The sequence below is a fragment of the Perissodus microlepis genome, chromosome 2 (assembly GCF_051167445.1).
Source record: "Perissodus microlepis isolate ML-2025 ecotype Zambia chromosome 2, ASM5116744v1, whole genome shotgun sequence".
NCBI classification, from domain to species: Eukaryota; Metazoa; Chordata; class Actinopteri; order Cichliformes; family Cichlidae; genus Perissodus; species Perissodus microlepis.
In genome coordinates this window covers 26,756,558-26,770,268 of record NC_140462.1, presented here as the reverse complement: position 1 = coordinate 26,770,268, position 13,711 = coordinate 26,756,558, and the positions used below count along the sequence as shown (strand labels likewise).

Here is a 13,711-nt window from a genome sequence, read left to right as displayed (position 1 = left end):
CTCATCACAAACATAGCGCTTGACATTTAGTCACTTCACACCATTGGAGCACATTTATATTTTTAATCGAGCTCTCCAGAATGCCACAGCAACAGTAGGCCTCCCAACTGACCTAGAAGTGTCCACTTTCCTTATAACGTTCAGCTTCTGAAGTCTTGAGTGGGCCGAATGGTTGAGTTAACCACACAGACTCCAGTTTCAGGGCGTCCTCAGGTGTGGAGCTGGTTGCTAAGGACTCCTGCTGTGGCTATGGAGAGAGTAATGTGACATCAAGCTGCCAGCTCACAGCAGCCGCAAGGGGAGATGGTGTCTGGAAAACAAGGTAAATTTATCACTTCCATACATGCAAAATAGTCATCAACTATTGGGGGGGGTAGCCTTAACTCATTTTTTGCTTTTGTTTTTTATTCTTGCAGCTGTTCAGTCCACATTTGGTCCATCACAGAGGTGAAATGGTTTTGATCTTTATGCCTTTCTCAGAAAGTTAATCATTCTCAATAGATTTGGTGTGTTTGTGTAAAATATTGACCACTATAAGGAGATATTGTGCATTGCAACATTCCTACCAACAGTCTGCCTCAGGGCAGCTGTGGCTACAACTGTAGCTTGCCTCCACCAGTGTGTGAATGAGTGGATGACTGGGTGTGTAAAGCGCTTTGGGGTCCCTAGGGGGGACTAGTAAAAGCGCTATACAAATACTGGCCATTTAACTATAAACTCAGGAATAAACAGCTGAAACAGCATTTTCTTGCTCAAGAGTTTTCCACCATATCGGGTGTAACAAAATGTAGGTTGTGAGGGGGAAAAAATATCCCCCGATAGGTTGGCGAAGGGAAATCGGTCGCAGAGACGATACTTTTCCCAAAAAAAATCTCTTTGTAATTGCATTGGTTGATTGCAGATTGCTGCAGTTGCCTAGAATTTTCATAGAAGATACCAACTTGTCTGCAAACTGAGCAGTGGCACAACTTTACTGCGAAATAAAAGTTAAAGTTTTTTTATGAAGTAGAAAGGTCTCTGTTTCCAGTTTCTGTGGTGTATCACTACTACTCTGAGAGTAGTTGCAGGGAAAGTTGATGTGTTCCATACAAACTGTGGGCGACTGCTAAAATGTTACTCGTGGACCAGTCAAGGCCTGTGTAGTTGGGGCCTTATTCTAAACATGGCGAGTGCTCATGTGACTACAAAACCTCAATAGTAGCTAACAGTTTTAAAAAACTCAGTGTTGAGAATAAAAAAGCTTAAGGCAGGAATAAAGTTAAAAGTAATAAAAAGTCTGGAAGAAACATTTAGCTTGAAGTCTGGCAAAGAAATTTGAAACTTAAATGTCAGCAATAAACAGTTAAAACACAAACTCCTAACAGGTTAGGTAAAAATCATGATAAAACCATCTAATTAACATAAAGTCATTAAGAAAGAATAGAAACGTTAAGCTAAAAGTCAGGATTAAACCATTTAAAGGAGCTAAAAGTGTAACCAGCTGACACAAACATAATGAATAAATAGGGGAAATAGTTTGCCTACAGTTTCAGATTAAGCCTTTGAGGCTAACACTGATGCAAGCTTAAAACCAACACCTGAAAATTCAAAGCTATGTTGTAAAAATCCATGTTTTATATAATCAGTAACCTCTAGTAGGGAGTATTTTTGGAACATTGCAGATATTAAAGGGGTTAAATGGAGGTGGTGCTGCAAAATAGGAAACCACTGTCATGAAAATGAATGACTCACGGTCAAACTCTGGCATTCGTGTCTTTGCTTTTTGATTGGTGGTAAAGATTTAAAGTTGAAACCAAGCTTTAAAAAATGAGTGAGACTGTTTGGAAGCCAAAATATGGAAAACCCTAAACAGAGAAGGGGAAACTTGCTGAGCGATTGCACAGCCCCCCTTTTGGGCCCACAGTCCCTGAAATACACTCGTATTTATTGCTAGTTTTTGCTGTTTTGTGAATGCTGTGTTGTTTGACAGAATCTTGGAGTTGGCTCAACACAAAACCTCAAAAACAGTCTGGGCCACGACTCCTTGGTGAGTATCTGACTCACACGAGCATCTTCCCCTTGATTAAAACCGAATTCTTTCTGCACACAGACTTTTTGTAACGCCACAATGGCCGCTATTCATCACACGTCTGTTTTTAAAGCCCTAAACATTTTGAGCATACTTAGTTCTCTTCCAGCTGTTACATCATTTGAAAATTGACTTAAAACTGACTCCCAAGAATTCAGGAGCCTATGTGGTCAGTGTTTCCTTCTTTTGAGTGCAATTTCTCCAAAGTGCATAATTAAAGACAGATGTCTGGCACCCACCGAATGTGTGTTTAAAAGAGAAAAACAATAGAGAAATGAGAAGAATTTATGGTTGGTTGATTGAATGGATCATTTTTTTTCTTTGGGAAAATATTTATTCTGCCTCTGCACAAAGATGCTTATCATCACAGCTCCTTTTTGGAAACCTTTCCATTGATCAGTGAGAAGCTGAGCTGGGGCAACCAGGAGCCTGTATGGCCCATCTCCGCTTCAGCGCTCGGAGCCGCTCCAAGTGCAAGAATCCAATACCTATCCAGGCACAAAAGAGATTTCTCAGCAAGGGAGGACCACCGGAGGTAACTGTAGCCCGGCTGTTCCTCCAACATTATTGATGACTCTATCAAAAAGACATGAGAGGGAGGGCTGTTTGTGATCAGAGCAGTGTACACAAGCTTTTTATGTTGTGATGCATCAACTTATTTGTGTGGAAATCTTCGCAGAGCTCTTTAGCACAGAGTAAAGTGATGTTCAGGACTGATGCCAGGTGATCACCCTCGAGAGCTGTCAGGCTCGATTAGTGCTAGCTACAGGTCCACAGCTCTTCTGTTTGTTGTTTCTCCTGCATCAGCTGTCGGATGAAAGGAGCAACGATGTTCAGTGTAACTCAATCAGAAACCCACGCGCAGGAAGTGCAGCTCACTGAACTGCAGTAATAATTCACTGTAACGGAAGATGACACTGATCACCTGCTGGTTTTGTGCAGACCATCAGCTATAGAGGAGCTTGATTCACGATGCTCACTGCATACATACTGATCCTTTTTTCCCTGCCTCTGATTTGCTGTAAGCTACATCAGTTAAATGTATTTACAGGGCTATTGTATCTGATAATTAGCCTCAATGCCTAATTTAATGAGAGTGCAGGCAAGATGTCTAGTCCGCTTTGTTCATTTCTAATCTGATTATTTGGCTCTGTGGTCAAGGTTTCTTTATCAATAGCGTCACGTTAATTATTTTACTTGGCAGCTGGAACTTTTGAATTTTTCAGGCCAATTAGGTGTGCAGCTAATTATTATTTATTATTATTATAATCACAATTTGACTTGATGATCCCTAAATCCAGACAGATGATGTCAGTGTTAATATAAAACAAAGAAAATCAACAAATCCATATATTAGAGAAGCTTTTTTGGCATCTGTAAAGAAAAACAGCCTAAAAAGATGATAGGTAATCACTGAAAATCTTTTCAGATGTATTAGAAAATTAATATGTTAACATGTAAAATCATTAATCACAGGTATGTTCTGTAATTACCCTTTAATTAAAACTTTCACCACAAGGGGGCAGTGTTGAAATAAGAACACAGCTTCTTTTTGCTCGCCCTCAGTTTTTTGCCTTTTCCGGGTCACCATTTAAGTTAAGATACCTTTCTGAAAAAAGACTACATTACTTAAATACACCATCTTGTGGTATAAATTGGTATTGCACAAAAATACAGTCCAGCCCCATTTGAACTTCAGCAAACGTCTCTCCAGCATAATACATAATACATAGACACTATGGACATGAAGTCATAGCAGTTGGTTCTTCACATTATAGTGACAACTATAACTATTTTAAGCTCAGGAATTTACAATAGTTACCTTTAACAATTAAATATTTTCTGATTTCTGCTTTTTAATAGAAAATTGCTCAAATTTGAACTGTTGTGTGGATAAATTGTTTGTGGTGGCAATTTTGTACTTTTTACTCAGCCTTTTTTAGTTTAGAGGAGTGGATCGTTAGTTCAAGATAACAGCATTAACAACAAAAGAGTAAGATTTTGTATTTTTTATTGCTAGTGTCAACAAATGCCATGAAAAGTCCAACCCAATTTGTTAATCTTTCTAATATATGTGCCATTCGTCTTTTTTATTGATATAAAAAGTTTGATCAGATTTTTTCCTCGTTATTTGAATCAGGAAGGATTCTGCATCGGTGACACACCGTCGAGGAGCAAAACAATGCGAAGCGAGCATTTAACCTCGAGTGTCACTCCGCAGTCTCAACTGTGTAATGAAATTTAAATGTTTTTCCGGCTGCATTTTCCACTCATTCCCCCGTCATCAGCTGAACACTGACACTTAACCATTGTTCTGAATTGCCCCTTCATCATCATCCCCTCCTCCTACTTTCTTCTTTCTGGCTCAAGACAATGTTTTGTTCCAGACACACAACACAGCACATAATGGGCGCGGTAATGGCTTCCATTTTCCTGCAGGAAGGAGGAGGAGGCGACGGCGAGCCTCTTCAGGAAGACCCAGCGACCTTCCTCCAAGACGTCCCAGTACGAAAACACCCTGCGTTTGTCGACACCCAGAACCAGGACTCGAAGCTCCCAGGATGCAGGGTAAAAGCCTCAGTGCATGCTAAACTTAATCCATGTGTGTTCATGTTACATGCAAACACATTATCTTTGCAGCTGAAGAGTCCTGCACAATAAGCATCTTCTAAACTTCTCTATTTCAATGTGAACCATTTCCAAATGATCTGTCTGAAACAGCTGTTACATGTAACCTACACGTCAATCAGTGACACTCAAGGGATACTATTTCCTCTGACGTCTAGGCATAAGAAGCATCAAACCCGTGCTTGGTTTAAATGTTTTTATGCAACACAAGATGGGATGAAAACGTTTTTTGTTTCTGGTCATAAAAAATGAAAACACAAAACCTTCTCCTTCACGGTTGTCTCCTTGGAGGCTATCGCCAGATCGTCCTGTTTCAGGAATACCAGGTCCATCACAGGTGACGCCTCACACCCCACCCACCACCAGTTTCACCTGTTTGACCCTTTGCCCTTTGGTCAGTGCCTCAGGGCAGTCAGGTCCCACACCTCCAGACTCACAGCACCTTCTTCCCCTGAGCCATTTAGACTGTTAACAAACACTATCTCCCCACAAACCACCACTGCCCAGCCACCTCACCAATCTGAGCCACGGTCTGAGTAACTCTCATCACTCATGTCACTCACATACGGACTCCATTTAGTCTTTTCTTTGCACTACCTCCAAGCACTTTGCTCTCCAATGTGTTCCTTTCCATTGTTTTGTATATATTCCTTCAGTTTATATGTATTCCTCTAGACTGTATATATCTCTTCTGTTTGCTATTTTTTTCCTGATGTTTTTACTATTTATAAATTTTTTTTACTCCTGCACAGTTGGTGTGGAGCACCCATAATTTCATTTTGCATGTAGAATGGCAATAAAGGGCTATTCTATTCTACTCTATTCTATTCTTGATCTCCCCTCAAGTGCTTCAAACGGTTTGAAGGTGTTTGAAGGTCCCTGGTGTTTTTGCGTCATCTGCAACATTAAATTGGCACAGAGGGCAAACATCAACCACTGTATCAAACACAATGAGCGACCATGATCAACTTTCCCAGTCATGGTTTAAGTCCCAGACTATAAGGAAAAAATGCCACAAAGATCACCACTGATAATGTTTTTAGTCTAGGACTAGGCTTAATCCTAGTCTGGAAAACAAACACCATAATTTTTCTTTTCAGAGATTAACAGAGAGCTAGATGTCCGATTGCAACTCCCAGGTATTTAACCTCCAGTGAGGTAGACCTCTTTGCACATGACGACCCTCAGGACCACCTCGAAGGTGATAACCCCACCACAGGTTAAATACCAAGACTCATCCAAATGACTGTCATTTGGATGAGAGATGAAACATTTTAAAAAACCTTTTCTCCCCAAATCGTTTAGGCTATAACATCCTGACAAGTCTGAGAGAAGACATTCAACAAAAAATGGCCTTAACTGTGCACAGCACTGTTAAAATATCTTTCCTTGGTCGCCACTGGAAGCTGTCCAGAGGTGCTCAAGGAGAGGGCCTCAAAGGGGCAGCAGACAAGCTGAAAGATTTTCTTTTTGCGGAGGGAGTCTTTCTTTGCCTGTTATATGAGCCATGCTGCTGTTTTAGAGATTAACATGATCAGTAATACAATTTATCATATATCACACAATTAAGGACCTACCGTCTACCAGTTTTCCAGATGTGAGGTGTCTTAACATGGAGCTTACTTACCGTAGATTAGTCCTGCATTGATGCAAATAAAATCACGAGTCTTTTATTTTGTTGCAATACTTTGGCAACTCTGAGCTTTTTAAGACTAAACAATAAATCAATTGTGTAGTAAGAAGTTAATTAATAAATGCATTTTCATTAAGTAAAAGCTTATGTGACTCAGTTTGGTTTGGTGGATTTGAAATTTTACATGGTATATTCATATATTTCCCCCATTTGCCATTATGTCAAACTGCTCGTTACTGCTTCAGCGGTGAGAAGCATATAAGCAGCAGCCAGACAAACTCTTTGAGCTGTCTGTTTTAAACGATATTTCCACGGCCCCCCCATCACATGTCAAACTCCAAAGCCTTTATTCTCCCTGCGGGAGCTCACATGCAAACCAAAGTCTCAAGTTTAATTCCAGCAGAATGTAACATATCATAAAGTTAAATCTGAGAAGGCCGAGCAGAGGATCAGGCCCAACACTGTGCAGTGTGAGGAAGCCAGCGTTCGGACATCTGTTATTTCAGTGACAGACTGTGGGAGAGCGAGGAGACGAGACAATAGAGCTTATTGTCCAAGGCTCAGCACCTCTGGGACCCTCGTAGACTGCCGCGGAAATCTTTTTATAAATCCCGAGCCCAGCGGCAGCAGCTGAACATGTAGTTGGATGGAGTGAGATGCATCCCAGGTTTTGTTTGTTTTGTTTGTTTGTTTGTTTTTTTCAAATCAGTACAAGTTGATGTCTGCATTTTTTTAGGCTACAAACATCACAGTGATTGCTGTTTTAATGTCCTGTATAAGAAGTAACAATTGCCAGACTCTCATCTTGTTGCTCTAAGAGATACAGACGGATAAATGAGTGAGACAAAACAAAGATAAAAATCAAACCCAAAAAGGAGATCGTGAAGAAAAAAGCGCCGAGTAAGCCAAAATGATTTGGGAGCATTTCTGTATCTGATCCTGTAGTGAAGATAAGCTGAACTACTGAGGCAATAATTATACATAAATGGAAGCACACAAAGACTGAATAATAACAAGCAAACTGGACACACGATCAGGCAATAAACTACCCAAAAAAAGCTTAAATGTTGTAAATATTCTCTTCTCTTTTTTTTTGACATTTTTCCTTTATTAGGCTGTGACAGAGTTTTGTTGTACTTACATGACGCACATCTTAGTCACTTTCCCAGTAAGGTTTACTCATTTAGCTTTGTCTGTTTGTTTTCTAGCTTTTGGCCTTATCCGTGCCTTCTATGGGAATGAACGTTTCACCGTACCATAGTGTTTAGAATACTTATCAGCTTATCTTTAACATGGTTTGCATATTTTTTGAAGCTGCGTGGCAGAGAGCTGCTGGTACTGACAAGAATAATAAAGATTTTGAGGATTATTTGAGGAACACGATTGTGCGAGGCCTAATGTAAGAAGAATGTGAGAATTACGAAGCCCTGCATTATCAGGGGTTTATTTCTCGCGGTATAAGATGCCGTCTGCTTGTCCCACAGGCCTCCTCACACGCCTCAGTGTGAAAAAAACTGTCCTGTGTGGCACACCGATCCCAGGGTGAAAAGTGCCGTGATCACACCTCGACTGCTGCAGCTTTCCAAACCCAAACTCGCGCATCCGGACTTCCAGAGGAGCAGGGAGGTAAGAGGAGCAGAGCAGATCATTTCAGAAACAAATCCGTGCAAACATCCATGCTCTTTTTCAGTTTGATGCCTCGTGGCTTCTTGTGTAATCACAGTGAGGCTTAATCACACACTGTTTTGAGAAATATGCTTTCAATATTTTATTGGCATAGATTCAGCGTGAAAATTGTTGTTTTTTTGGTGGTGAAAGAATTTGTTTAATGGGGTTTACATTGCATTGAATTAGCTGTAATAGGAAAAAAAGAAATAAAAGCCACATGTTTGTAGCTTAGAAGATAAAATCTTTTTAGGTTCGGGTAATTAGTAACTTTTCTTCCATGTAATCGTCATGAGCCACTTTGATCTGATCTGTTTTAAACCTCGGGCTCTTAAATTTTTTGCACCTAAATGTGAAGTGCTTGAGCAGATTTATAAACAAATCAGCCTTCCTCTGTCTCTGCAGGGATGTGTTGTGAAAATAGAAACTAATACCTTCTGTTCGTCTGCAGAGCGTTGCTTCCATCGTCTCTCTCTCATCCAGAAAAGCTCGCATCTCGCAGAGACTCGTCCAGCTGTCGCTGCCCAGACTGAAGGAGAGCAACATCTGCTGCACACTTGGATGTCCAGAGGAATCCATCTGGACTGTAAGTGCTCTCACTAACACAGCATCACCCCATGTCACTAAATACTGTACTACTTTTAGTCTAGCATGCAGACTCCAAGAACAAGAAGTGTGTTCTTATTTTATCATTTCTTCATCCTCTTGGAGGCCGCTTGAAGGAGCCGGTGTTGCTTGTGGCCTTATTTTACACCTTTGCAACCTCTGAAATTTCCTTGGACCCCAGCAAACCCTCACATACTCTCAGTTACAAAAAGTATAACACCAACATTAGTCTAACCCCAAGTTTATGATGCCAAATAAATACCATCAGGAGGCTCAAAGACCAGTAATGTGCGGCTTTTAAGGAACACTAGGAAAGTCTTTCAGCAAAGCATAAATTAAAACTGTTTGTTAGGGTTGTGTATTCAACATCACACTGTCAATTCAAATATTTTCCAGCTGTGTGAACCAGTTGTTTTACATCATAAAAACCTTGTTTTAATGAACTGTGACACTTTCCAATAGTTATAATCAGGCAAATGAATATTTAATGTCATTCTGCCGATGGAGAAATTCTGGGACTTGTTGTTTTGCAGGATGCCTTTTATGTTTTGATGAAGGTCATAAAAATGCAGCATAATTACCAGCTTTTACCACTAGAGTTTACATTTTTATTGCTCACTTATTTTTTTTCCAAGTGGCTGTGATTAATGGAATTTAATGTCTGAATCTCAATAATAAGGTTTCAAGAGCAGCGAGGAGAGCCACAGCGAGCGCTCGCATTGAGATGCTGGCAGAACCAAAGCAGCTTTCCAAGGACTACATCCCACCACGAGACCCAGTCCAGTCCATCTGAGTGCGCGTCACCATCGAGTCGGTGTTTCACCAGACTGAACTCTTTGTGTTTTCCACCCCAGACTAAAGCAGACACATTTAAAGGTCGAAATTCAGATCCTGTATTCGTGTTTCTGTGCTTTATTTACATTCACAGCCTCTTTAATGGTAATTATGACAGTTATTTCGAGCGAGTTATCACAGCTTGTGAACAGAAAAAGTAGTACCAAGAATGAACCCCCGACTTACTGTGAAATGAATGATGAGCCAGAGAGATCCAAAAGGGAAACACTGGAGTGTCTGTCTCTGTGTAGCTCTGTCATCATCATCAGCATGTCTATGAAATCTTAAATGAGTTAGCGTTGGACTGGATATGGCTGACATGATATATTGCTGGTTTAAATCTCTGATGCCTTAGCAGATTGAGGGAGCAATGTTAAGAATAAAAACATGTCTGTGGCTCTCTCTGTCTACAGTCTGCAGCTTTTGTCTGAGCCTTGGCACGATACTGCGATCCACGTGGTTTTTCCTTTGCAGCCGAGCAGGATTCTGCATTTATTACAACCATGTGTGTATGAATCCATAAACACTCTCAGAGTCATGTCACAAATCTCTGGATTTTTTTTTCAGGGTAAAGTAGAAGCTATTCAGAAGCTGCTCCTATGTCAAAGGTCATGACTTTGACATAGGGTGCCGGGACATCATCGTGAAAATCCTGCTGTTATCTTATTTACAGCACTGGCTGCTGTAACTAAGCGCTTTGTAAAAATTGCTCATCCATTTTTCTAGAGTGAACCTACAACCCACTGTGAGGCTAATCAGGGATTAGCCGGCTGCAATCACGACATCCAACCGTGAGGTGTAAAGAAGGCAGAGGAGGTGGCGAGGATGGAGGCAAAGCAAAGCAAATAATAAAAAGTAGAAATCCTGTTAGCTGAGAAAACGTTCTCAGAGGTGGGAATTTGACTGAGATGCAAGAGGAGTCAAAAAAATCTTTTAGTTTCTCCATTCGTGCTTTGCATTTAACATGATTTTAAACAGTTCCCCCTTAATTTACCTTAAACATTTATTCATGAGAGTAAAGCAAAAAATAAGAATTTCCACCTCTGCGACTGTTTACATTGTTGTTTAGATCCACATCTGTCCTGATATGACCTTTGACATTTCAGATACAAAAAGGACTTGCTTTATCATTTTGTCATATTAGACACCCAAAGACAGTCTTTGGGATCGTGCTGAAAAATGAAGCTGTAGTCAATCGGATGCTTTCCAGACGATATTGCACGGTGGATTAGAATACGGTGATAATTTTCCGCATTTACAATTCAATCACTTTTGACATGAATCCCAACACCACTGGCTGAAATGCAGCCCAAACCACAATAGAGCCACCACCATGTTTTACAGATGGCTGTAGAGACTCACTGTTGTACTTCTCCTCCTGACCTCCTCCATGCAAGGAAATACTGATGATTTAAATCAAAAACTTTTAATCTGGACTCCATGAGTCCTGATTTCATTCCAGCTCTTGTGTAATTTGGCAAAAACCTTTTCTCCCTGTTTCCCTCCCATAAGGATGTCTTCTTTCAGGCTTTAACCCTCACCCTGAAACTATTTCTGCTGAGGCTTCAGTGAACAGTAGATGAATCAACTGAAGGATCCCAGGACTGACCTGAAAATGGGTGGAAAAAAACAGCAAAAGCCAGAGAAAAAAAACTTTCTGAAACAGTAGCAGCGAAAGCTTCAGTAAAAAGACAGCAACTGGCTGAGGCGGGTACACTTTGCTCTCCTGAGTTGAACTATCATGTGAGTTGTACCGTGATTCCAGGTTAACAATAGTGTGCTCAAAGTAGCAAGTGTAAATGTGCAAATATTGAGACTAAACAAGAAATATTGATAGCACGTCAGGTCCTGAAGGGTGTGAGCATTTCTTTACTCCTCTTTTTTTTACAGCTCATAAACTGAGCCGTTTTAAATCAAATGATGAGTCCATTTATTTTATGTCCACGCCCACGTTTGTTTTGCCGCCAGGACTTTGTTTCTGAGTCTTTGCTGTCTTTGCGTTTCACTTCACTTTTATCTCTCACATGTGTGTTTTGCCAGCAGCCTGACACAGGATGTTTTGCTGCTGTATGGCGAGTCCACACCTTCTGCTAAATACAGGAAGCAGTTAAAGTGAGATGTTCTCAGGGTGATGATGCAGTCACTCATGGCATAATGTTCACGTTATAAAACCTTCCTGCTTTAGACCCGAGTTTAAAACTAATATTTACCAGTCCGGTTATGAAGATCCTTCAGAATTACCACAGATAAATCGTAGTATTTAAGAATTCATTTATCTCTTTCATTCCTGTTTGCATGGCATTGCTCTGCAAACAACTGTGTCAGGGTGGAGTTACAGGGACTTTCTACAAACAAAATCCCTTTGGTAAATATTTCCCAGAGCAGTGAGAACCTGGCAACCACAGCAGCAGCTCTGCCTGCTGCTTCTGTGGTTTTGAACTAATAAATCTGCTGGACTTCAGTCTGCAAACTCTGTTAATTATCCACCATTTATATGCATATAAGTTGAGGTAAAAGCAGAACTTCTATATGAGTTCACTTTGGGTTATTTCTTTTGAGTAAATGTTCCAGAACCGGACAAAACAGATAAGTGAAAAATGGTCAGGAGGAGGAAAGGATGCCAGAGTGTAAATCCCAAGTGCCTGAAAGTGTGTCATAAGTCCAAGGATGTTCAAATTTTAGTTTGGAAAGCGGGTTAGAGGTCTGTCTGCGGGCCTACAAGTGTCTAAACAGGATTGTGTACTTCCTTAAATACCCAGAGCAGATCAGAGGTGGTTTGCTGTTATTGTAGATGTCTTTTTGCAATCATGTAACATTGCTCAGCACTGCAAAATCCATTTTAAATATCTGTACTTAGTGTTGTTGTTGTTTTTTAGTTTTATAGCCATTTAAAAGGACAAATCTTTACAAATATAAGTGCTGATCTCTCTGTGATGTGTTGACTTTTAATATGTGGGTGAAATTTCTGAGTAAGGGAGTGGTGCTGGACCTATTAGAAAATGAGGAGTGTTCTTTCAGAAAGAACTTTGCTATTAATAGCACATAAACAATGACATGCATTAAGTCTGACACCCTGCTGAAGGTCTTTAAAGCATCACTGTGTGTGCTTGAGACTAAGTATCCCATGCTTCTGTGTGCACAGGATCACCAACCTGACTCTTAATTTCAATGATTATCTTCAGTTAAAGCTTTTTATACAAGGTGTCGATTCTTGGATTGATGATAGATTATGGTTACCTGTGTTTTTTCTTCTGTTTGGCTTTTGAATAACATCAAGTGATGTTCAGTTTTGTTAGTTTTTATGCAAATGATCCAAAAATGAATTTTCAGTTATCTGTAAAGTTTGAAATCAGTTCAGTCTAAAACTAACTGCTGTTAAACTAATAAAACGTCAAGTTGGGCCTTTAAGATACAGAAAACAACTCAACCAGAAAGATTAAAACACACAGGAAGTCTCAGTCAGAGTTCAGGAAGCTAAAAGAGATCATCTGTTTTGTTTTTCTGTCCTGGTGGTTAAAATGATCAGAACAGTTGCACTTTTACTGGACTAAAAAAAAGTGAGTTGCAAACTGAGCAGTGCAGATTCCTCGCAGCTCTGCAGAGTCCTCTTAGCAACACACAAAACCAGACTCCATTCAAATTCTGCTCACACGCTCATCGGGGAGGCAGATCATCCTTTCGCTGGAGTGACTCGAGGACAGGCACAAACATTTCCTCTGCCAAACATGATGAGAGCAAGAACACCAGCCTCACTTCCACAGCTCCATGACCTTTGACCCTTTACAATATCAGCCGAAGTCTTCATGTTTATTTCTGCAAGTGTTTGGCCCAGACCAGCAAACCTGAGCACTCGGCCCTCAAACACTTAAATTACTTCACCTGTGTGAGACTTCATGAAGTGTTCGAACACGTGTTTGGTGTTACAGCACCAAAACATATTTCTTATTATTGTGAGTATTTTAATGCCAAGGAACTTATGGGCAGTGTTGGGAAGGTTACTTTTAAAATGTATTCCACTACAGATTACAAAATACATGGCTCAAAATGTATTTTGTAATGTATTCCGTTACGTTACTCAATCAGAGTAACGTATTCTGAATACTTTGGATTAGTTAATATATTATCATGCTTTTTACAACTACATGAATGTACTATTGCTGTGTGATTTATTACGGAATTATTAGCCAGGAATTAGCTTTACTGTCTGGGTCAACTTTGCTAGCGAGAGACAGACAGAGGCGTTGAAAGGCTGCTCCAACAGAACTTATTGTTTCGGA

General features: G+C 40.3%; 1 protein-coding gene across 2 annotated transcripts; it reads left to right on the top strand.

The window, feature by feature from the left end:
- The first annotated feature begins 10 nt into the window (after positions 1–10).
- Positions 11–9,834, top strand: spmap2l (sperm microtubule associated protein 2 like). Of its 2 annotated transcripts, XM_084953894.1 has the most exons (8): positions 11–322; positions 417–447; positions 1,970–2,026; positions 2,469–2,603; positions 4,508–4,636; positions 7,814–7,955; positions 8,446–8,580; positions 9,280–9,834. In XM_084953894.1, exons 1-8 carry the CDS (start codon positions 304–306, stop codon positions 9,391–9,393), a joined length of 762 nt encoding a protein of 253 aa, XP_084810020.1. In that variant the 5' UTR covers positions 11–303; the 3' UTR covers positions 9,394–9,834. The 2 variants fall into 2 exon arrangements, with proteins under 2 accessions (XP_084810020.1, XP_084810013.1); XM_084953887.1 differs by having other exon boundaries at positions 11–447.
- Positions 9,835–13,711: the final 3,877 nt, after the last annotated feature.